This window comes from Tachyglossus aculeatus, chromosome 2 (genome assembly GCF_015852505.1).
Source record: "Tachyglossus aculeatus isolate mTacAcu1 chromosome 2, mTacAcu1.pri, whole genome shotgun sequence".
In the NCBI taxonomy this organism is placed as follows: domain Eukaryota; kingdom Metazoa; phylum Chordata; class Mammalia; order Monotremata; family Tachyglossidae; genus Tachyglossus; species Tachyglossus aculeatus.
Genome location: NC_052067.1, coordinates 132,704,037 through 132,728,391, shown reverse-complemented (window position 1 = coordinate 132,728,391; position 24,355 = coordinate 132,704,037). Strand labels below are relative to the sequence as shown.

The window sequence follows — 24,355 nt, the reverse complement described above, 5'->3', positions numbered from 1 at the left end:
TTTCCTAGAGCTTATGGACACACACACACTACATACCTGATTCACCTATATCTTTCCTAGTGCTTAATGTAGCGTTTGGCACATAGTAACGATAATATTAATATTAATCCATCTGACGGTTGGCCTCCCAGATTTTCATCTTCACTGTTGGGGTTGTATCATCTACAGTTCTTAAATTTTCCCTCAAACATCCCTAATTTTCTTTTCTGTAGCGCATTACGATAGGAGCCTGAGGAGACCGGCAGGCATTGTGCATATTTTCCCAAAAACATGTAACTTTCTACCAAGAAGTAGCTTTGGACCCTGGGAGAATTGGGATCAGTAAAACCAGTCACCCTCCGTTTTAGTACAATTAAAAAAATCGAAATTTCACGTTTTACGTTTACTTGCGTAAGTTGAATGCACAACAAGTGGATTCGTCTCAAATGCCGGATCATAGTTTTAGGAAGGGCTGTGGTAAAACGTCATTCTTTCGTACGTTCTCGATCCCCGTTAGGTCTGGAATACCCAGCCGTGGTTGAATTTGCTCCGTTCCAAAAGATTTCCAAAAAGAAGTTAAAGAAAAAAGATGCCAAAGCAGGGACAATTGAAGAAGGTAAAACCCGGTTTTGAAATGTTGGGGGTTGGGGGTTGAGTACAGGCAGGGATCTGGTAGTGACCACTGGCTTTTGTGGACAATAACTTTTATCACCTTTAATTTACAGATCCGGAATATAGGAAGTTTTTAGAAACGTATTGCGTTGATGAGGAGAAAATAAGTGCCAACCCAGAAACGCTCTTGGGAGAAATAGAGGCGAAGACGCGGGAGCTCATTGGTTTGGATTTTCATTTTCCTTCCCTTATCGAGATACAATATGCGCGTGCGTGTTCATTTCTCCCATTGTGGCCGTTCTTTCCCGGTTTGGCGACCGCGAGATATTAAAATCTTGACTGGGGTGTTATCCCGAGCGGACCACTCCGGGTTTTGGGTTTGGAGAGTTCATGAATTTTCAGTAGCTGTAAAATGGCAGAGGAGAAAGAAAATTGGAGGTTAACCGATCGCTCCAAGGGAAAGAGGGTTTGCTTTTTGATGAAAGGGTGAACCTAGGGTTCTTAGAGGTGTCTGAAAGTCTAGATTAGCTGGAACGTGGCCACCAGAGAAAGAAGAATCATTGCAGTAGGATGTAATAGGGTCAACTGAAAATGAAAAGAAAGTTTTGGGCTAAAAGATACCTACCGTCTTCCATCGAAACCCAACGAATGGACAAGGATAATCTCACCTCGTTCTGCCTCCGTGCTGTTGGTTTTCTAACCTCCGGCTACGTTATATAGAGGAGATCCAGTTTGGCAGTGGAATGTATTGAATCGTAGGCCCCTTTAAATAAAAATAGATAAAATGATGATATTCGTTAAGCACTTACTCCGTGTCAAGCGCAGCAATAATAATAATAATTATGGTGTTTGTTAAGCGCTTACTGTGTCCCATAGGGTAGATACAAGAAAAGCAGTGTGGCTCAGTGGAAAGAGCCCGGGCTTTCAGAGGTCATGGGTTCAAATCCCAGCTCCGCCAATTGTCAGCTGTGTGACTTTGGGCAAGTCACTTCACTTCTCTGTGCCTCAGTTACCTCATCTGTAAAATGGGAATGAAGACTGTGAGCCCCACGTGGGACAACCTGATCATCTTGTATCCCCCCAGCACTTAGAACTGTGCTTTGCACATAGTAAGTGCTTAACAAATGCCATCATTATTATTATTCTTAATCAGGTTGTCCCCCATGGGGCTCACAGTCTCAATCCCCATTTTACAGATGAGGGAACTGAGGCCCAGAGAAGGGAAGTGACTTTCCCAAGGTCCCACAGCAGACAAGCAGCGGAGCTGGGATTAGAAGTACGAAAGGCTGGGGAAGATGTAAGATAATCAAGTCCCACGTGGGGCTCACGGTCTAAGCGGGAGGGAGAACTGGCATTGAATCCCCATTTGGCAGATGAGGGAACTGAGGCCCAGAGACGTTAAGTGACTCGCCCGAGGTCACACAGCAGACACGTGGCGGGGTTGGGATTAGAACCCAGGTCCTCCGACTCCCAAGCCCGTAACCCTTTCCGTGCTGCTTCTCGGTGTCCCCGCAGCGGATTAAAAGGCAGCTCCGGCGTTACCCAAACCCGGAGATAGGTTTGGCCGGAATTCAGGAAAAAGGAAGAGGTGGATCACCCAGGAAGGAAATGCCTCCGGTGGTTTGGGTTCTTGAAATAATAATAATAATAATAATAATAATAATAATAATAATAATAATAATAATAATAGCATTTGTTAAGCGCTTACTGAAATGATGCTCCGGAGTCTGAAGTCTCCAAATAATAGTTTCATTTGATGGAGTGATGTTTCTTAGGGAACATCCTGTCTCCACCGTCTCCCGCTTCAACGGGGAAACTGAAATTTCAGTTGGTTTGCTTATTATTCTTCACATTTCTGGGCGCACATAATAATAATAATAATGATGATGGCATTTATTAAGCACTTACTATGTGCAAAGCACTGTTCTAAGCGCTGGACATCCTAGTGTTGGATTCCCATCTGTTCACGTACAAAATGTCAGTCGAGACTGACCGAGGGATCTTCGGGGTGTGGAACTAAATAGTGGAAAGAGCAGAGTCCTGGGAGTCGAAGGTTCTGGGTGCAAATCCCAGCTCTGCCACTTGCCTGCTGTGTGACCTTGTCTGAGTCACTTCACTTCTCTGTGCTGCCGTTTCCTTCTCTGTAAAATGGGGATTTGATCCCTGGTTTCCCCCCATACGTAGACTCACCCCCACATAGGACAAGAACTGTGTCTGACCTGCTTCTGTTTACCCCGTCGTTTAGTACAGCGCTTGGCACATAGTAAGCATTTAACAAAATCCATGATTATTATTGATGGTGATGATCAATCAATCAATCATATTTATTGAGCGCTTACTGTGTGCAGAGCACTGTACTAAGCGCTTGGGAAGTACAAGATGGCAACATATAGAGACAGTCCCTACCCAACAGTGGGCTCACAGTCTAAAAGAGGGAGACAGAGAACAAAACCAAACATACTAACAAAATAAAATAAATACAATAGATATGTATAAGTAAAATAAATAAATAGAGTAATAAATATGTACAAACATATATACATATATACAGGTGCTGTGGGGAAGGGAGATGATGATGGTGGTATTTATTAAGCGCTTACTGTGTGCAAAGCACTGTTCTAAGCGCTGGGGAGGTTACAAGGTGATCAGGTTGTCCCACGGGACATAATAATAATTACAATATAATATAATTATATTATAAGTAATATGCTTATATATTATATAGCATATTATAATTATATATGGCATATAAATAATAAATATATTATTATTATTATTATTAGCAGAAGGCCGAGGAGGTGATAGGGCTACGGCATCTCCAAGTATCTGATGGAAGTATTGCAGCGATTCATGGCTCAATGGAAAGAGCCCGGGCTTGGGAGTCCAGAGGTCATGGGTTCGAATCCCAGCTCCGCCACTTGTCAGCCGTGTGACCTTGGGCAAGCCACTTCTCTGGGCCTCAGTTCCCTCATCCGTAAAATGGGGATGAAGACTGTGAGCCCTACGTGGGACAACCTGATCACTTTGTATCACCCCCCAAATGCTTAGAACAGTGCTTCGCACATAGGAAGCGCTTAACAAATGCCATCATCATCGTTATTATTATTATTATTATTCGGTGGCTTTCTGAAGTTTGCGGCATTCCTGGCCTGAGGCCCGTTGAGACAATATTCCCATTTCAGACCTGCATCCACATCATCACCAATGGTATTCATTCATTCATTCATTCAATTGTATTTACTGAGCGCTTACTGTGTGCAGAGCACTATACTAAGCGCTTGGGAAGTCCAAGTTGGCAACATCTAGAGACGGTCCCTACCCAACAGCGGGCTCACAGTCTAGAAGGGGGGGACGGACAACAAAACAAAACATATTAACAAATGTTAACATATTAACAAAATAAAATAAATAGAATAATTATTCCACTGAGCAGCGTGGCTCAGTGGAAAGAGCCCGGGCTTTGGAGTCAGAGGTCATGGGTTCAAATCCCGGCTCCGCCAATTGTCAGCTGGGTGACTTTGGGCAAGTCACTTCTCTGGGCCTCAGTGACCTCATCTATAAAATGGGGAATAAGACTGTGAGCCCCCAGTGGGACAACCTCATCACCTTGTAACCTCCCCAGTGCTTAGAGCAGTGCTTTGCACATAGTAAGCACTTAATAAATGCTGTCATTATTATTATCATTGAATATGTACAAGTAAAATAAATAAATAAATAGAGTAATAAATCCGTACAAACATATATACAGATGCGGAGGGGATAGGGAGAGGAAGGAGGGGGCTCAGTCAGGGAAGGCCTCCTGGAGGAGATGAGCTCTCAGTAGGGCTTTATTGAATGCTTACTGTGTGCAGAGCACTGTACTAAGCACTTAGGAGAGTACAGTACAGCAGAGTTGATAGACACGCTCCTTGCCCACATGAGTTTACAGCCTGGGGAAGATGTTGCCTTCAGCCCCAAGCCACTGTTACCAGAAACCAGGCTTAGCCTTCCTATGTCTCCGTGTCTCTATGTGTTGCCAATTTGTACTTCCCAAGCGCTTAGTACAGTGCTCTGCACACAGTAAGCGCTCAATAAATACAATTGAATGAATGAATGTCTGCCTAAAAGCTGCCCTGCTCACTGCTGTCCTGTGGGACTTCAAGAGGAACCGGAGGAAAGACAGAGGGATGCAGGGGTTTGGGGGGATGAGGGGAAGGGGAAGGTCAGATTAGGAAGAGATTAGCAGCGTGGCTCAGTGGAAAGAGCCCGGGCTTTGGAGTCAGAGGTCATGGGTTCCAGTCCCGGCTCCGCCACTTGTCAGCTGGGTGACTGTGTGTGTCGGCTTCAAGGCTGTCCATCCATCCATCCCCTGGCCCCCTCCTCCCTCCCCTCCCTTCTGTCCTTCTCCAGCCCAGCCCGCACCCTCCGCTCCTCTGCCGCTAATCTCCTCATCGGGCCTCATTCTCGCCTGTCCCGCCGTCGACCCCTGGCCTGGAATGGCCTCCCTCTGCCCCTCCGCCAAGCTCGCTCTCTTCCTCCCTTCAAGGCCCTACTGAGGGCTCACCTCCTCCAGGAGGCCTTCCCACACTGAGCCCCCTCCTTCCTCTCCCTCTCCTCCCCCTCTCCATCCCCCCTGCCGTACCTCCTTCCCTTCCCCACAGCACCTGTATATATTGGGGAAGCAGCGTGGCTCAGTGGAAAGAGCCCGGGCTTTGGAGCCAGAGGTCATGGGTTCGAATCCCAGCTCTGCCACATGTCTGCTGTGTGACCTTGGGCAAGTCACTTAACTTCTCTGAGCCTCAGTTACCTCATCTGTAAAATGGGGATTAAGACTGTGAGCCCCATGTGGGACAACTTGATCACCTTGTATCTCCCCCCAGTGCTTAGAACAGTGCTCTGCACATAGTAAGCGCTTAACAAATGCCATCATTTTTTTTATTATTATATATGTTTGTATGGATTTATTACTCTATTTTACTTGTACATATCTATTCTATTTATTTTATTTTGTTAATATGTTTGGTTTTGTTCTCTCTCTTTCTCCCCCTTCTAGACTGTGAGCCCACTGTTGGGTAGGGACCGTCTCTATGTGTTGCCAACTTGGACTTCCCAAGCGCTTAGTATAGTGCTCTGCACACAGCGCTCAATAAATATGATTGATTGATTGATTGATTGTGGGCAAGTCGCTTCTCTGGGCCTCAGTGACCTCATCTGGAAAATGGGGATTAAGTCCTTGAGCCCCACGTGGGCCAACCTGGTCACCTAGTAAACTCCCCAGTGCTTAGAACAGTGCTTTGCACATAGTAAGCGCTTAATAAATGCCATTATTATTATTATTATTAGGCAAACTAGGCAGAAGAATCGTTGCTGTTTCTCCCCAGTGAAAGAAAAGAACAGCCACTCAGTAATTAATTAAACAAGCCAAGCAAAATTTCCATCTCCTGTCCCTTTTTGTTCCCCCTACTATCCGTTAAGCACTTACTATGTGACAGGCACTGTGCCGAGTGCTGGTAGATACAAGAAAATCAGGTTGGACACAGTCCCTGTCCCACCCGGGACTCAGTCTTAATCCTCATGGTATTTGTTAAGCGCTTAGTATGTGCCAGGCGCTGTATTAAGCACTGGGTAGATACAAGATAATAATAATAATAATGTTGGCATTTGTTAAGCGCTTACTATGTGCAAAGCACTGTTCTAAGCGCTGGGGGGGGGGTACAAAATGATCAGGTTGTCCCACGTGGGGCTCACAGTCTTAATCCCCATTTGACAGATGAGGTAACTGAGGCTCAGAGAAGTTAAGTGACTTGCCCAAGGTCACACAGCAGACATGTGGCGGAGCCGGGATTCGAACCCATGACCTCTGACTCCAAAGCCCGGGCTCTTTCCACTGAGCCACGCTGCTTCTCCAAGATTATCAGGTCGAGCAGAGTCTCTGTCCCACATGGGGCTCACAGGCTTCATCCTCATTTTCCAGATGAGGTAACTGAGGCACAGAGAAGCAGAGTGACTTGCCCAAGGTCACATGGCAGACAGGTGGCAGAGGCGGGATTAGAACCCAGGTCCTCTGGGCTCTTTCCCACGTGGGGCTCTCGTTACTTAAGGGACTAAGTCTTTGCAGACCAGACTGCAAATCGGGAGCGGGTGAAAGGCAAAAGAATGAACGCTCCTCAGCCAAAGTCGTCAGGTGGGCGGACAGATGGGCAAATGAGGAGCTTTGACCGAAGACACCAACCTACAAAACAATCAATCAATCAATCAATCAATCGTATTTATTGAGCGCTTACTATGTGCAGAGCACTGTACTAAGCGCTTGGGAAGTACAAATTGGCATCACATAGAGACAGTCCCTACCCAACAGTGGGCTCACAGTCTAAAAGGGGGAGACAGAGAACAGAACCAAACATACCAACAAAATAAAATAAGTAGGATAGAAACAACAGACAAACCAAAAAACCCACTTTTTACGCACGCCCTCAACTTAACGCTTTTCAACTCGGGAGAGGGATCAATCAGTCGTATTTATGTCGTATATATGTTGCCAATTTGTACTTCCCAAGCGCTTAGTACAGTGCTCTGCACACGGTAAGCGCCCAATAAATACGATTGATGATGACGGGGATTTATGAGGGCCTACTGTGGGGGAAAGACACAGTCCCGCCCTCGAAGACCTTACAAGTAGCATGAAAGCCGTCTACATTTTCCTCACAAACGGACTCTACCCTTTTAGACTGTGAGCCCACCGTTGGGTAGGGACTGTCCTATATGTTGCCAATTTGTACTTCCCCAGCGCTTAGTCCAGTGCTCTGCACATAGTAAGCGCTCAATAAATACGATTGATGACGATGACTCCGGCGTTCATCTCCATAAGCACCTTGTAAATTCCGCCATTTCCCCCCTCCAAATAAATATTCGTTCACTCAGTGCAGATTCAGCTGGGGGTCTCTGGAGGGAAATGGCCGATCCTCGACTAGACGTTGAAAATAATTCATCAGAATGATTAACATCTCTATTTACGTACATATCCGTCCTTTGTCTTCAAGAAAGATGCCCCCACCCTGGGCCTCAGTGACCCCATCTGGAAAATGGGGATTAAGACTGTGAGCCCCCCGCGGGACAACGCGATCACCCTGTAAACTCCCCAGCGCTTTGAACAGTGCACATAGTAAGCACTTAATATTATTATTATCAGGCAAACTAGCTAGAGGGATCGTTGCTATTTCTCTGTAAATTTGTAAAACGGACCGTAAGCCCATCCCCGACGCTCACTTTCGGGGGCGTGCTAGGACTTTCTCCGTTGGATTTTTGTGTTTGTTGTTTGCAGTGTCACTTCTGCCTCATGATCCAAAGTTTCCGCTCCGAAAGAGCCATTCCTTTCCGGCTTTGGGAGCGTGCCCCTCGGCTCCGATGCCACTGCGTCGGAAGCTTCACCATATTGCCTCCTGAAAACATTTCTTCCTCCCCCTCTTCTTAAATTGCCCCGCGTGAGCTCACCATTCGGTAGCTTTTTGGGTCCATCCTCCTCACGTGCCCCGTCCGGCAAAGATGGACTGAGATATCTATCCTATTTATTTTATTTTGTCAGTATGTTTGGTTTTGTTCCCCGTCTCCCCCTTTTCGACTGTGAGCCCACTGTCGGGTAGGGACCGTCTCTATATGTTGCCAATTTGTACTTCCCAAGCGCTTAGTCCGGTGCTCTGCACGTAGTAAGCGCTCAATAAATACGGTTGATGATGATGATAAGCTTGGCTTTGGTGCTAGTAGACTGACTTTGTTTATGGATTTCGTCGTTTGTGACCTTGTCTTATCACTCGATGCACTCAATAAATACGAATGAATGAATGAATGAATGTATATATGTTCGTATTTATTTATTTTATTTGTACATATTTATTCTATTTATTTTATTTTGGTAATACGTTTTGTTTTGCCATCTGTTTCCCCCTTTTAGACTGTGAGCCCACTGTTGGGTAGGGACCGTCTCTATCTGTTCCCGACTTGTACTTCCCAAGCGCTTAGTACAGTGCTCTGCACACAGTAAGCGCTCAATAAATACGATTGAATGAATGAATGAATGAATGATGTTGAATTTGGCCCGTAAGAGTCTCTGCAGGAACTACTCTGGTCTCACAGCCGTAAAAGAGGTTGGAACGGATTACGGACTGTAAGCTTCTTGTGGGCAGGGGTTGCGTCCATCAACTCTGTTGTATCGTACTTGGCTACGCGCTCTGCACGCAGTGGAGTCTGAAGGTCATGGGTTCTAATCCCGGCTCCACCACTTGTCTGCTGTGTGACCCTGGGCACTTCTCTGGGCCTCGGTTCCCTCATCTGTAAAATGGGGATTGAGAGTGTGAGCCCCGCGTGGGACAACCTGATTACCTTGTATCCACCCCAGCGCTTAGTTCAGTGCCTGGCGCATAGTAAGCCAGAGAAGCAGCGTGGCTCAGTGGAAAGAGCCCGGGCTTAGGAGTCGGAGGTCGCGGGTTCTAATTCCGCCTCTGCCACTCGTCAGCTGTGTGACTTTGGGCAGCTCACTTGACTTCTCTGGGCCTCAGTTCCCTCATCTGGAAAATGGGGCTGAAGACTGTGAGCCCCACGTGGGACAACCTGATTATCTTGTATCTACCCCAGTACTTAGAACAGCGCTTGGCACATAGTAAGTGCTTAACAAAGACCACCATTATTATTATTATTATAGCAAGTGCTTAATAAATACCATCATTATTGCTATTATTAGTCGACTACTACCGAACTGTAGAGAGACTGTAGGCTGTAAAGACTTTAGACTCTAGACTGTAAGTTAGACGTAGTTTAGAGAAGCAGCATGGCTTAGTGGGAAGAGCCCGGGCTTGGGAGTCAGAGGTCGTGGGTTCCAATCCCGGCTCCGCCACTTGTCAGCCGTGTGACTTTGGGCATGTCACTTCACTTCTCTGGGCCTCAGTTCCCTCATCTGGAAAATGGGGATGTGGACCGTGAGCCCCACGTGGGACCACCTGATTACCTTGTATCTCCCCCAGCGCTTAGAACAGTGCTTGGCACATAGTACGCGCCTAACAAAATACCAAAATTCATTAATTAATTAGAGGGAATTATTCTCTGACCCCGACGTGCTATGATCACGCAACTACTATTTTTTTGTTAAATTTTGCGACTACCAAGGAAGGCTCTTTAATAGTGTCCAGTGTCGCTTTTTCAGGGTTCGTAGCTTTTTCCCAACCAAGGTATTGGAAACAGATATTCAGCTTTTAAACTGTGAGCCCACTGTTGGGTAGGGACTGTCTCTTTATGTTGCCAATTTGTACTTCTCAAGCGCTTAGTACAGTACTGTGCACATAGTAAGCTCTCAATAAATACAATTGATGATTTGATTGCCTTACTAAAGACCTTTTTTCGAAAACTACAGTTTTTAGTGCCCCAAGGCTGAAAAGAAAGTTATTCCCAGAAAATAAGCCATTGCAGAACTCTAAAAAAAATGACATTTCTTGCCAGAACCACCCTCACTGGGCAAGTTCTTAATTTCTGTTTATGGCCACGTCCTGAATTTAATCTACCTCTCGTTACGGGTCAAGAGCCGAGGGAGAAACTAAAGCGGTCTCTGGTTTAATTAAAGAGGAACCAGTTTGTCGGACTCAGGGAATTTCTTCCAATACCCAAAGTATTTTCTCTGTGTTTATCCCATGATTTGTTATCCCTCTGCCCTGTAAGCTCCTTGTGAGCAGGGACCGTGTCTAACAAATCTATTATATCGTACTCTCCCGAATGCTTAGTACAGTGATCTGTGCACGGTAAGCTGTCAATAAATATGATCGATTGATTCTTTTACATAACAGAAGACTTTTTAGGATGCGAGCTAACCGTCCCATCCCTCTTTCCGTGTGTTTTAGCTAGAAGAACAACACCTCTTTTGGAATATATTAGAAGCAGGAAATTAGAAAAGCAGGTAGGTGCCTCCTCTTCCGTTGGATCTCATGAACATCCTTTCTCTTTTTGCCCCGCGTTTCCATCTGGCCGGTCTCCCTAAACCTTCCCTCCTCCTCTCCAGAGAATTCGGGAAGAGAAACGGGAGGAGCGAAGACGGCGAGAGTTAGAAAAGAAACGCCTGAGGGAAGAAGAGAAGAGGAAGCGCCGAGAAGAAGAGAGACGGAAAAGGAAAGAGGCAGAGAAGCAGAAGAAAATTGCCGAGAAAGAAATAAGGATCAAGGTAGTTGGAGGAGAAAGGTTAAATTCACTCATTCAGTCGTATTTATTGAGCGCTTACTGCGTGCAGAGCGCTGTACGGAGCGCTTAATGCCTTTTGGAAGTCCCACCACTTGTTCAATTTGCCTTCCTCCGGACCCAGTACGGAGAGCAGCAGACTTGTGAAATGGGAAGTTCTAGGAGAGTATGGCTGTTTGGGAAAGTGTCTTTCAATCAATCAATCAATCAATCAATCAATCATATTTATTGAGCGCTCACTGTGGTGCAGTCTAGAAGTCACAGTGTTCCCATCCACATAGTTTTCCCCTCTTTCCTGATGTTAGCAGCCAGGTCTGCCCCGGGACAAAACTCTCGCAGTTGGACAAAATTTCCCAGATTCCATTCCCAGATATCTACGAGGTGGTCGGTTAATGTTAGGAATAATAATAATAATAATAATAATAATAATGGCATTTATTAAGCGCTTACTATGTGCAAAGCTCTGTTCTAAGCGCTGGGGAGTTTACAAGGTGATCAGGTTGTCCCACGGGGGGGTCACAGTCTTAATCCCCATTTTACAGATGAAGGAACTGAGGCCCAGAGAAGTGACGTGACTTGCCCAAAGTCACACAGCTGACAATTGGCAGAGCCGGGATGTAGCAGATTCCTCATTATAGGTTACAAAGATGATAGGATGAATCTGCATCTTCTAGACTGTGAGCCCACTGTTGGGTAGGGACCGTCTCTATAGGGTGCCAACTTGCACTTCCCAAGCGCTTAGTACAGTGCTGTGCACACAGTAATGCTCAATAAATACGAATGAATGAATGCATCAAAGGATTTTTGCCACGAGACTGTATTTTTCCCAGGTAAATCCAGAATTAAAATACAAATTCTACTACAAAATTTCCTTCAAAAATTCATTCGATCCCCACAAAATGATAACCGCAATAACAGTAAGTTCAATAATAATAATAATAATAATAATAATAATAATAATAATAATAATAATGGCATTTGTTAAGCGCTTACTACGTGCAAAGCACTGTTCCCAACTTTGACTCACCCTGTGAGTTCTGAGTTTCACGAGGGGGTTAGGTGATATTTAAAGACACATTTCCTGCCCATGAATGAAAAAGACTCCGGATCACGTGAGCCAGAGAGGTTGTGATGTTTCTTTTTCTGGAGTCCTCCGTGGCTCTGACAGTTTCAGAAATTATCCAGCTGAGGGGATTCAGGATGGAGCCCGCCGAAGCCATGGTGCCCCAGGCCGAGCTGAGGAATATATTTCCCCCTGTTCGATCTCCCGTGAGCGTGTGCTACCTTGATGATGACGATGGTATTTGTTAAGCGCTTACTATGTGCCAAGCACTGTTCTAAGCGCCGGGGGAGATGCAGGGTAATCAGGTTGCCCCGCATGGGGCTCACAGTCTTCACCCCCGTTTTCCAGACGGGGTGACTGAGGCACAGAGAAGTGACGTGGCCTGCCCAAGGTCACCGCGGCAGACAAGCGGCGGAGGCGGGATTAGAACCCAGGTCCGAAGACTCCCAAGCGTGGGCTCTTTCCACTGAGCCACGCTGCTTCTCATGAAAGCCCACGTCATCCTCCCGGCCCACGTCATCCCCCGGGCCTGGAATGGCCTCCCTCTGCCCCTCCGCCAAGCTAGCTCTCTTCCTCCCTTCAAGGCCCTACTGAGAGCTCACCTCCTCCAGGAGGCCTTCCCACACTGAGCCCCTTCCTTCCTCTCCCCCTCGTCCCCTTCTCCATCCCCCCACCTTACCTCCCTCCCTTCCCCACAGCACCTGTATATATGTTTGTACATATTTTTTCTACTCTATTTATTTAATTTATTTGTACATATCTATTCTATTTTATTTTGTTAGTATGTTTGGTTTTGTTCTCTGTCTCCCCCTTTTAGACTGTGAGCCCACTGTTGGGTAGGGACTGTCTCTATGTGTTGCCAACTTGTACTTCCCAAGCGCTTAGTACAGTGCTCTGCACATAGTAAGCGCTCAATAAATACGATTGATGATGATGATGAAAGCTTATCGCACGGCAACTCGGAGCACCCCCGGGTCTCAGTACAGACCCCTGCCCGGAGCCGCTACTCCGTCATTTTTGCGGATTTGAGTCTTTTCTAAACTGTAGGACTGTAATTCTAGACTGTCAGCTCGTTATGGGAAAGGGACGAGTCTGCTCGTGGTGTGGTATTCCCCCAAGCGCTCAGTACAGCGCTCTCTTCTAGACTGTAAGCTCGTTATGGGAAAGGAACGAGTCTGCTAACTGCGTTGTATCCCCCCAAGCGCTTAGTACGGCACTCTGCACATAGTAAGCATTCACTAAACGCGATGGAGCCATTCATTCATCATCATCATCATCAGTCGTATTTATTGAGCGCTTACTATGTGCAGAGCACTGTACTAAGCGCTTGGGAAGTACAAATTGGCAACATATAGAGACAGTCCCTACCCAGCAGTGGGCTCACAGTCTAAAAGGGGGAGACAGAGAACAAAACCAAACATATTAACAAAATAAAATCATTCAATCGTATTTATCAATCAATCGTATTTACTGAGCGCTTACTATAATAATAATAATAATAATGTTGGCATTTGTTAAGCGCTTACTATGTGCAAAGCACTGTTCTAAGCGCTGGGGGGGATACAAAGTGATCAGGTTGTCCCATGAGGGGTTCACAGTCTTAATACCCATTTTACAGATGAGGTAACTGAGGCTCAGAGAAGTTAAGTGACTTGCCCAAGGTCACACAGCAGGCATGGGGCGGAGTCAGGATTCGAACCCATGACCTCTGACTCCAAAGCCCGTGCTCTTTCCATCGAGCCACGCTGCTTCTCATACTACTAATAATAATAATGGCATTTGTTAAGCGCTTACTATGTGCAAAGCACTGTTCTAAGCGCTGGGTGGATACAGTGTGATCAGGTTGTCCCCCGTGGGGCTCACAGTCTTAATCCCCATTTTTACAGATGAGGTCACTGAGGCTCAGAGAAGTGAAGTGACTTGCCCAAGGTCACACGGCAGACTTGTGGTGGAGCCAGGATTCGAACCCATGACCTCCGACTCCAAAGCCCGGGCTCTTTCCACCGAGCCACGCTGCTTCTTACTGTGTGCAGAGCACTGTACTAAGCGCTTGGGAAGTCCAAGTTGGCAACATATAGAGACGGTCCCTACCCAACAGTGGGCTCACAGTCTAAAAGGGGGAGACGGAGAACAAAACCAAACATACTAACACAATAAAACAAATAGAATAGATATGTACAAGTAAAATAAATAAATAGAGTAATAAATATGTATTTATTGAGCACTTACTGTGTGCAGAGCGCCGTACTAAGCACTTGGAAAGTACAAGTTGGCAACATGTAGAGACAGTCCCTACCCAACAGTGGGCTCACAGTCTAAAAGGGGGAGACGGAGAACAAAACCAAACATACTAACAAAATAAAACAAATAGAATAGATATGTACAAGTAAAATAAATAAATAGAGTAATAAATATGTATTTATTGAGTGCCTACTGTGTGCAGAGCGCCGTGCTAAGCGCTTGGGAAGTACAAGTTGGACTGGTTGATTGATTTCCAAGCGGCCCGCTGATTTCAAGTCCTAGGTTTTGGGACAGGCTGTCAGCTACAGGACGACGCTCCGGTAACGTTTTGACCTGCCAATCATCTTTTCAGCTCCTGAAAAAGCCCGAAAAGGGTGAGGAACCGGTCTCGGAGAAACCGACGGAAAAAGGCGAGGAAGCCGATATGGAAGAAGGAAGGTGGGAGAAATCCCCTGGCCCTGGTGGCGGGAAATCCAAATCCTTGGAAAGCTCGGTGAAGGAACTCAAGGACAAGTGGGTGATATTTTTGTTCTTTGACCGTGTTAGATCCTAGAGAGACTTCGGAGTCAGATCAGCTTCCCTCAAATCGTGTGCCCGGGTTTTCCCACAGGGATTTGTGTCTGGGGTTCAGATAGACACTTTATGCCATTCATTTATTCATTCATGCCATTTATTTATATTTATTTATTTATTTATTTATTTATTATTCATTCATTTATTTATTTATTCATTTATTTATTCATTCACTTTATTTATTTATTTATTTATTCATCTTGTACACATCTATTCTATTTATTTAATTTTGTTAATATAATAATAATAAATAATGATGGTATTTGTTAAGCGCTTACTATGTGCAAAGCACCGTTCTAAGCACCGGGGGGATACAAGGAGATCAGGTTGTCCCACGTGGGGCTCACAGTCTTAATCCTCATTTTACAGATGAGGTAAGTGAGGCACAGAGAAGTCAAGTGACTTGCCCAAGGTCACACAGCTGACTTGTGGCGGAGCCGGAATTCGAACCCACGACCTCTGACTCCAAAGCCCGGGCTCTTTCCACTGAGCTACGCTGCTTCTCTAATATGTTTGGTTTTGTTCTCTCTCTCCCCCTTCTAGACCGTGAGCCCGCTGTTGGGTAGGGACCGTCTCTATATGTTGCCAGCTTGGACTTCCCAAGCGCTCAGTACAGTGCTCTGCACACAGTAAGCGCTCAATAAATACGATTGATTGATCAAGCGCTTAGTACAGTGCTCTGCACACAGTAAGTGCTCAATAAATACGATTGATTGATCAAGCACTTAGTACAGTGCTCTGCACACAGTAAGTGCTCAATAAATACGATTGATTGATCGATTCAGATCCATCCAAAACAAAACGGCTCCCACTCAGTGGCGCGGAAAATCGACCCCTCCGCTCTGCTAGCCATTCCCAGATATTTGCGGCTGCCTTGACTCCACATCCCGCTCTACACCGTAAACTTGTTGTGGACAGGGAACCTGTCCGTTTGTTGTTATATTGTACTCTCCCAAGCGCTTAGTACAGTGCTCTGCACACAGTAAGTGCTCAGTAAATATGATTGATTGATTGATTGATTCAGATCCATCCAAAACAAAACGGCTCCCACTCAGTGGCACGAAAATTCTACTCGCCCAAGCGCTTAGTACAGTGCTCTGCACACAGTAAGCGCCCAGTAAATGCGAGTGAATGAATGAATCCCTACAGAGAGACTCATCTCCATTGAGATAGATAGTCTCCCTTTACGTTCATGGCCCGGGAGTGTGAATCTCAACCGGCGTGCTACAGATATAATAATAATAATAATAATAGCATTTATTAAGCGCTTACTATGTGCAAAGCACTGTTCTAATCAATCGATCAATCGTATTTATTGAGCGCTTACTGTGTGCAGAGCACTGTACTAAGCACTTGGGAAGTACAAGTTGGCAACATATAGAGACGGTCCCTACCCAACAGCGGGCTCACCGTCGCGCTGGGGAGGTTACAAGGCGATCAGGTTGTCCCACGGGGGGCTCACAGTCTTTAATAAATACGTACAATTGTTGCCAATTTGTACTTCCCAAGCGCTTAGTACAGTGCTCTGCACATAGTAAGCGCTCAATAAATACGATTGATGATGATGATGTACAAACATATATACACATGCCTATTTCCTGCCTTTTCCGTGGAAGCGCGCCTAATGCCCGGGTCTCCCGAGTTAACCGCGTCCGCGTGGTGCCAGCCGGAGCGTCCTTTGTCCCCTCGACGGGAGCGGGAGACGGCGGCCGAGCTAAGACCGTCCCTCTGTTTGGGAATCCCCAGGTCCCAAAACGACAGCGACAAGGAGCAGAGGGAGGCGGAGAGAAGATTTTGCGACCGGGAACCCGAACGGCCAAGGTACCGCCCGGACGATGGCAGGAGGCACGGAGCTCCCTGTGAGCCCGACAAGTTCCTGCGGAGGAACGACGACGAGCCCAAGTGGGGGAAAGGATCCCACCAAGACAGAGGGAAGAGAGGGTTCTCCCGGTACCGCTTCCCGGTGGAGGCAGTAGACACTCTGGGTAAAGAGGACAAGTCTGATGACATGACGTCCCAAACGGAGCGCATAAGAAATAAGGTTCTCTTATTCATTTAGGATAATCTTTCACTCGTAGCTCGGAGCGCCTGTTTGCCTTTCGTTGCTTTCCCCGCCCCCAGGCCATCCTTTGATTTGCAGCGGAATCCCGGCTCATTTCCGTCAAGCCGTCGGTCACTGTTATTTGTTAATTTATTAATATCTCCCCCTTTTAGACTGCGAGCCCACTGTTGGGTAGGGACCGTCTCTTTAGGTTGCCAATTTGTGCTTCCCAAGCGCTTAGTACAGTGCTCTGCACATAGTAAGCGCTCAATAAATACGATTGATGATGATGATGATGATTTATTGAGTGCTTACTGTGTGCAGAACACTGTATTAAGCGCTTGGGAGAATGCACTGTAACACAGTCGATAGACTCCCTCTAAAGCCCCCCCAATTTCGAGCTGGAATGGGATACATGTATCCCATTCCATATCCCGTATATTCCATATATATTATATATATACTATTATTCCATTATATATATTCCATATATCCTATATATCCCATAATATGACATACATATTTATATTTTTTCTGGTGGCTTTTGGGTTTGACAGTCCCCTGGAGGGGAACCTCGCGTTTGGAGTGTTTTGAGGGTTCGGTGGCTGGTTTGGGCCCGGGGCGGTTGGTCATTGGAAACTCAAGGACACTCCTCCTTGAATAATAATAATAATAATAATAATAATAATAATAATAACAACAATAATAATGGTATTTGTTAAGCGCTTACTATGTGCAAAGCACTGTTCTAAGCGCTGGGGAGGTTACAAGGTGATCAGATTGTCCCATGGGGGGCTCACAGTTTTCATCGCCATTTGACAGATGAGGGAACTGAGGCCCAGAGAAGTTAATAATAATAATGATGGCATTTATTAAGCGCTTACTATGTGCAAAACACTGTTCTAAGCGCTGGGGGGGGATACAAGGTGATCAGGTTGTCCCACGGGGGGCTCACAGTTTTAATCGCCATTTTACAGATGAGGGAACTGAGGCCCAGAGAAGTTAATAATAATAATGATGGCATTTATTAAGCGCTTACTATGTGCAAAACACTGTTCTAAGCGCTGGGGGGGGATACAAGGTGATCAGGTTGTCCCACGGGGGGCTCACAGTTTTAATCGCCATTTTACAGATGCGGGAACTGAGGCCCAGAGAAGTGACGTGACTCTCCCAAAGTCACACAGCCGACAGTTGGTAGAGCCGGGATTTGAACCCATGACCTCTGACTCCAAAGCCCGGGCTCTTTCCACCGAGCCGCGCTGCTTCTCCGTGAACTCACCGCTTGGGCCTGATGATTCTGTTTCGACAAAAGATTTGAAATGGGTTTCATTCAGTAAGGAAACAGCTCATTTAGCAAATTTCAAGGATAGGCGCGATGGGCATACGACCGCCCATCTTTATTAGCCGTGTTGGGATTATTATTGTTAATATTTCTGTGGCCTTCACACTCAACATAGATCAGCTGTCCTCAGCCAGTGTGAAAATGAGAGTTGAAGCGTATTATTTTCTGCACTTCTGGATTTAGGAGTCATCTCGATTCTGGATTTCCCAGGCAGCTGTGGAGCTCCGTGGTTGTAGAAACTAGTTTTTATCCTCAAGGAGCTTGCGGAGGGATGTTTTTCCGAAATGGTTGATTCATTCCTTGACTCTCCGTAACAACGGCAGCAGGAGAAGGCGGGGATCGCCGAAATCAGACCCCTATTTTTAGCTAGGTCAGCCGTTTTCATCCGAGGGAACCAAATGAGGGAATTGTTTTCGTCACTTATCATCATCATCAATCGTATTTATTGAGCGCTTACTATGCGCAGAGCACTGTACTAAGCGCTTGGGAAGTACAAATTGGCAACATATAGAGACAGTCCCTCCCCAACAGTGGGCTCACAGTCTAAAAGGGGGAGACAGAGAACAAAACCAAACATACTAACAAAATAAAATAAATAGAATAGATATGTACAAGTAAAATAAATAAATAGAGTAATAAATATGTACAAACATATATACATATATACAGGTGCTGTGGGGAAGGGAAGGAGGTAAGATGGGGGGGATGGAGAGGGGGACGAGGGGGAGAGGAAGGAAGGGGCTCAGTCTGGGAAGGCCTCCTGGAGGAGGTGAGCTCTCAGCAGGGCCTTGAAGGGAGGAAGAGAGCTAGCTTGGCGGATGGGCCACCGACAGTGGTGCTAATAATACTAATAATAGCAGTGTTTGTGCATAATGATACTAATAGTAGCAGTATTTGTGCATAATAATACTAATAATAGCAGTATTTGTGCATAATGATACTAATAGTAGTGGTATTTGTGCATAATGATACTAATAATAGAGGTATTTGTGCATAATGATACTAATAGTAGCGGTATTTGTGCATAATAATGCTAATAATAGCGGTATTTGTGCATAATAATGCTAATAATAGCGGTATTTGTGCATAATAATGTTAATAATAGCGGTATTTGTGCATAATAATACTAATAATAGCGGTATTTGTGCTGGAAGGCAGGAAACCAGAGGGAGAAGGAAGAGTAGCAGACAAAAAAATGCTTGCAGGGGTACTTCTCCCACCAAAGCAGATGTTACTGAAATAGTTGTGAAAATCTGATTTTCCCAAGGTTCATCCATTCATTCAGTCGTATTTATTGAGCGCTTACTGTGTGCAGAGCACTGTACTAAGCGCTTGGGAAGTAGAAGTTGGCAACATATAGAGACGGTCCCTACCCAACAATGGGCTCACAGTCTAGAAGGGGGAGTTAAGTGGCTCCGAAGGGTATATTGTGAGCAGGTCAAAGGCAGGGCAGAGCCCTTTCCCCTTCACGGAATTCCCCACGATGAAATCCCTTCCATGCCTTCATTCATTCAATCAATCAATCAATCAATCAATCAATCGTATTTATTGAGCGCTTACTGTGTGCAGAGCACTGTACTAAGCGCTTGGGAAGTACAAGGTGGCAATAAATAAATAAATAGAGTAATAAATAGAGAGATGAGGGAGAGGAGGGATGGAAAGACAGATTTGTTGGAGGAGAGGTTGACCTGGTGGCTATACAGGGTGGGGAAGATGGGATTCAGAGGAATAGTAATAATTGTGGTTTTGTTAAGCACTTACTATGTTTATCGAGCGCTTACCGTGTGCAGAGCACTGTACTAAGCGCTTGGGAAGTCCAAGTCCCAAGACCTGCGATTTCGAAGCCCTCAGACCAGAGAGCTGCATTCCTCGGGCAAGCCCGCTCCGTACTTCCCTTCCGCCCCCGGTGCCCGTCGGAAATCCGAGCCAGATTCCGCGTGCGACGGGACGGAAGCAGAGGGCCACTGAGCCATGGAAATTCGGGCCCAGGGTTGCGTGTCAGACTTTCTGGGTGTCAAACCGGCCGACCGGGTGTGGATGGATGGAGCTGAAGAGTGGCTGACGGGTTCGTGGATGAAATGGAGGCGACGGGGGCAAGGAGGGCGGAATTGGGCGCATGGACTGGGAAGAAGAGCGAGGAAAGGCGTCTACCAGGGACCAAATCTCTCTCCCCCATTCATATCAGCTCCCTCGGGCTCCGTGTCCGTGTCCGTCTGTGGGAGCGGTGTCTTTTCCCCCGGGGATGTGCCGGCGTGGAGGGAAGAGAACCGTGGGAGCCGGAGGAGCGAGACCGTGGAAGGATCGTGCTCCTGATTCAACGGAGTTTGGAGAGAGGCCTCGAGGAGAGCCGGGAACAAGACGGAGCCGAGACTGATGGAGACGGCAGGCGGGGGAGCGTGAGCCCGCCGTCCTTTGGTTTAGTGGGACCCGAGGACTCGGAGATTGAGGATGGGGATTTTCGGCTTTCGTCGGTGTCGGTGCTTTGTCAGAAGAGGTGTCCCGTGCGACGTTCCTTACCGTCGCGAAGGCCGAACGGGAGGCACACCGCCCGGCATTCGTTCAGTCATTCATTCAGTCGTATGTATTGAGCATCCCCTTTTGTCGGCGGCTTGCCGGCGCTGAAAACAGTTGGTGCTTTGTCAGAAGAGGTGTCCCGTGCGACGTTCCTTGCTGTCGCGAAGGCCGAATGGGAGGCACGCCGCCCGGCATTCATTCATTCAGTCGTATTTATTGAGCATCCCCTTTCGTCGGCGGCTTGCCGGCGCTGAAAGCAGTCGGTGCTTTGTCAGAAGAGGTGTCCCGTGCGATGTTACTTACCGTCGCGAAGGCCGAATGAGAGGCATGCCGCCCGGCATTCATTCATTCATTCATTCATTCAGTCGTATAACATATTTATTCTATTTATTTTATTTTGTTAATACGTTTTGTTGTGTTGTCTGTCTCCCCCTTCTAGACTGTGAGCCCGCTGTTGGGTAGGGACCGTCTCTATATGTTGCCAGCTTGTACTTCCCAAGCACTCTGCACACAGTAAGCACTCAATAAGTACGATTGAATGAAGGAATGGATTTATTGAGCATCCCCTTTCGTCGGCGGCTTGCCGGCGCTGATAGCAGTCGGTGCTTTGTCAGAAGAGGTGTCCCGTGCGACGTTACTTACTGTCGCGAAGGCCGAATGGGAGGCACGCCGCCCGGCATTCATTCATTCATTCAGTCGTATAACATATTTATTCTATTTATTTTAATCAATCAATCAATCAATCGTATTTATTGAGCGCTTACTGTGTGCAGAGCACTGGACTAAGCGCTTGGGAAGTACAAGTTGGCAACATATAGAGACAGTCCCTACCCAACAGTGGGCTCACAGTCTAAAAGGGGGAGATTTTGTTAATATGTTTTGTTTTGTTCTCTGTCCGCCCCTTCTAGACTGTGAGCCCACTGTTGGGTAGGGACCGTCTCTATATGTTGCCAACTTGGACTTCCCAAGCGCTTAGTCCAGTGCTCTGCACACAGTAAGCGCTCAATAAATACGATTGAATGAAGGAATTAATTTATTGAGCATCCCCTTTCGTTTGCCAGCTTGCCGGCGCTTATAGCAGTCGGTGCTTTGTCAGAAGAGGTGTCCCGTGCGACATTCCTTACTGTCGCGAAGGCCGAATGGAAGGCGCACCACCCGGCATTTATTCATTCATTCAGTCATATAACATATTTATTCTATTTATTTTATTTTGTTAATATGTTTTGTTTTGTTGTCTGTCTCCCCCTTCTAGACTCTGAGCCCGCTGTTGGGTAGGGACCGTCTCTATATGTTGCCAACTTGTACTTCCCAAGCGCTTAGTCCAGTGCTCTGCACACAGTAAGCGCTCAATAAATACGATTAAACGAATGAATGAAAGTGGAGTGTGGATAGGTATCTGGATAGGTACCTGTACATATGTATATATGCTTGTACGTATTTATTACTCTATTTATTTATTTTATTTGTACATACTTACTCTATTTTATTTGGTTAACATGTTTTGTTTTGTTGTCTGTCTCCCCCTTCTAGACTGTGAGCCTGCTGTTGGGTAGGGACCGTCTCTATATGTTGCCACCTTGTACTTCCCAAGCACTCTGCACATAGTAAGCGCTCAATAAATACGATTGAATGAAGGAATGAATTTATTGAGCATCCCCTTTCGTTGGCGGGTTGCCGGCGCTTATAGCAGTCGGTGCTTTGTCAGAAGAGGTGTCCCGTGCGACATTCCTTACTGTCGCGAAGGCCGAATGGAAGGCGCGCCGCCCGGCATTTATTCATTCATTCAGTCATATAACATATTTATTCTATTTATTTTATTTTGTTAATATGTTTTGTTTTGTTGTCTGTCTCCCCCTTCTAGACTCTGAGCCCGCTGTTGGGTAGGGACCGTCTCTATATGTTGCCAACTTGTACTTCCCAAGCGCTTAGTCCAGTGCTCTGCACACAGTAAGCGCTCAATAAATACGATTAAACGAATGAATGAAAGTGGAGTGTGGATAGGTATCTGGATAGGTACCTGTACATATGTATATATGCTTGTACGTATTTATTACTCTATTTATTTATTTTATTTGTACATACTTACTCTATTTTATTTGGTTAACATGTTTTGTTTTGTTGTCTGTCTCCCCCTTCTAGACTGTGAGCCCGCTGTTGGGTAGGGACCGTCTCTAGATGTTGCCACCTTGTACTTCCCAAGCACTCTGCACATAGTAAGCGCTCAATAAATACGATTGAATGAAGGAATGAATTTATTGAGCATCCCCTTTCGTCGGCGGGTTGCCGGCGCTTATAGCAGTCGGTGCTTTGTCAGAAGAGGTGTCCCGTGCGACATTCCTTACTGTCGCGAAGGCCGAATGGAAGGCGCACCGCCCGGCATTTATTCATTCATTCAGTCATATAACATATTTATTCTATTTATTTTATTTTGTTAATATGTTTTGTTTTGTTGTCTGTCTCCCCCTTCTAGGCTGTGAGCCCACTGTTGGGTAGGGACCGTCTCTATATGTTGCCAGCTTGTACTTCCCAAGCGCTTAGTCCAGTGCTCTGCACACAGTAAGCGCTCAATAAATACGATTGAATGAATGAATGAAAGTGGAGTGTGGATAGTTATCTGGATAGGTACCTGTACATATGTATATATGTTTGTACGTATTTATTACTCTATTTATTTATTTATTTTATTTGTACATATTTATTCTATTTATTTTATTTTGTTAATATGTTTTGTTCTCTGTCTCCCCCTTCTAGACTGTGAACCCGCTGTTGGGTAGGGACCGTCTCTATATGTTGCCACCTTGTACTTCCCAAGCACTCTGCGCGCAGTAAGCGCTCAATAAATACGATTGAATGAAGGAATGAATTTATTGAGCAACCCCTTTCGGCGGCGGCTTGCCGGCGCTGAAGGCAGTGGGTGCTTTGTCAGAAGAGGTGTCCCGTGCGAAGTTACTTACCGTCGTGAAGGCCGAACGGGAGGCACGCTGCCAGGCATTCATTCATTCATTCATTCATTCATTCAATTGTATTTATTGAGCGCTTACTGTGTGCAGAGCACTGTACTAAGCGCTTGGGAAGTACAATTTGGCAACATATAGAGACGGTCCCTACCCAACAGCGGGCTCACAGTCTAGAAGGGGGAGACAGACAACAAAACAAAGCATATTAACAAAACAAAATAAATAGAATAAATATGTATAAATAAAATAGAGTAATAAATACATGCAAACATATATTCATTCATTCATTCAACTGTGTGCAGAGCACTGTACCAAGCGCTTGGGAAGTACAAGTGGGCAACATATAGAGACGGTCCCGACCCAAGTACTAGGGATGCCCTTGTCCCAGCCAGATGGCTACTGGACCTTTGCCCAGCACGGGGAAGATGCTTTCTGCTTTCACTCGTCCTAACTTCTTCACCCCGACTCTGCCTCAACTTTTTGACGTCAAAGACTCCCCCCTTCCGCCCCTATCACCGCTCCTATATGAGCCTTCCTTCCTTGCCCGATCTCCACTTCACCCTCCTGGAGCGGGGAAGGGAAAGGAGTTGGGTCTCAGAAGAGCCTGGAAAAGCATCCGGAGTCCAGGAGGAAGGAGGATGGGAACGTCCCCTCCCGTACCTCTCTCTCGGAGCTGGGACCTCAGGGTTCCCCAAACTCCCACAGTGGGGATTATTTGTCTCCCCCTTTTAGACTGTGAGCCCACTGTTGGGTAGGGACTGTCTCTATGTGATGCCAATTTGTACTTCCCAAGCGCTTAGTACAGTGCTCTGCACATAGTAAGCGCTCAATAAATACGATTG

The 24,355-nt window shown here is 46.2% G+C and overlaps 1 protein-coding gene across 4 annotated transcripts in view; it reads left to right on the top strand.

Annotated features, from left to right (window-relative positions):
- Nucleotides 1-24,355, top strand: part of UPF3A (UPF3A regulator of nonsense mediated mRNA decay) — a 66,450-nt gene that overhangs the window by 25,347 nt on the left and 16,748 nt on the right. For 2 of the 4 annotated variants that reach the window (XM_038740858.1, XM_038740857.1), the window contains 6 exons: nucleotides 497-595; nucleotides 705-815; nucleotides 10,452-10,507; nucleotides 10,610-10,768; nucleotides 14,439-14,599; nucleotides 16,406-16,700. In XM_038740858.1, coding sequence (XP_038596786.1) covers nucleotides 497-595; nucleotides 705-815; nucleotides 10,452-10,507; nucleotides 10,610-10,768; nucleotides 14,439-14,599; nucleotides 16,406-16,700 — 881 coding nt within the window. The remainder of the gene's footprint in view (nucleotides 1-496; nucleotides 596-704; nucleotides 816-10,451; nucleotides 10,508-10,609; nucleotides 10,769-14,438; nucleotides 14,600-16,405; nucleotides 16,701-24,355) is intronic. The other 2 variants (XM_038740860.1, XM_038740859.1) reach the window with 2 other exon arrangements.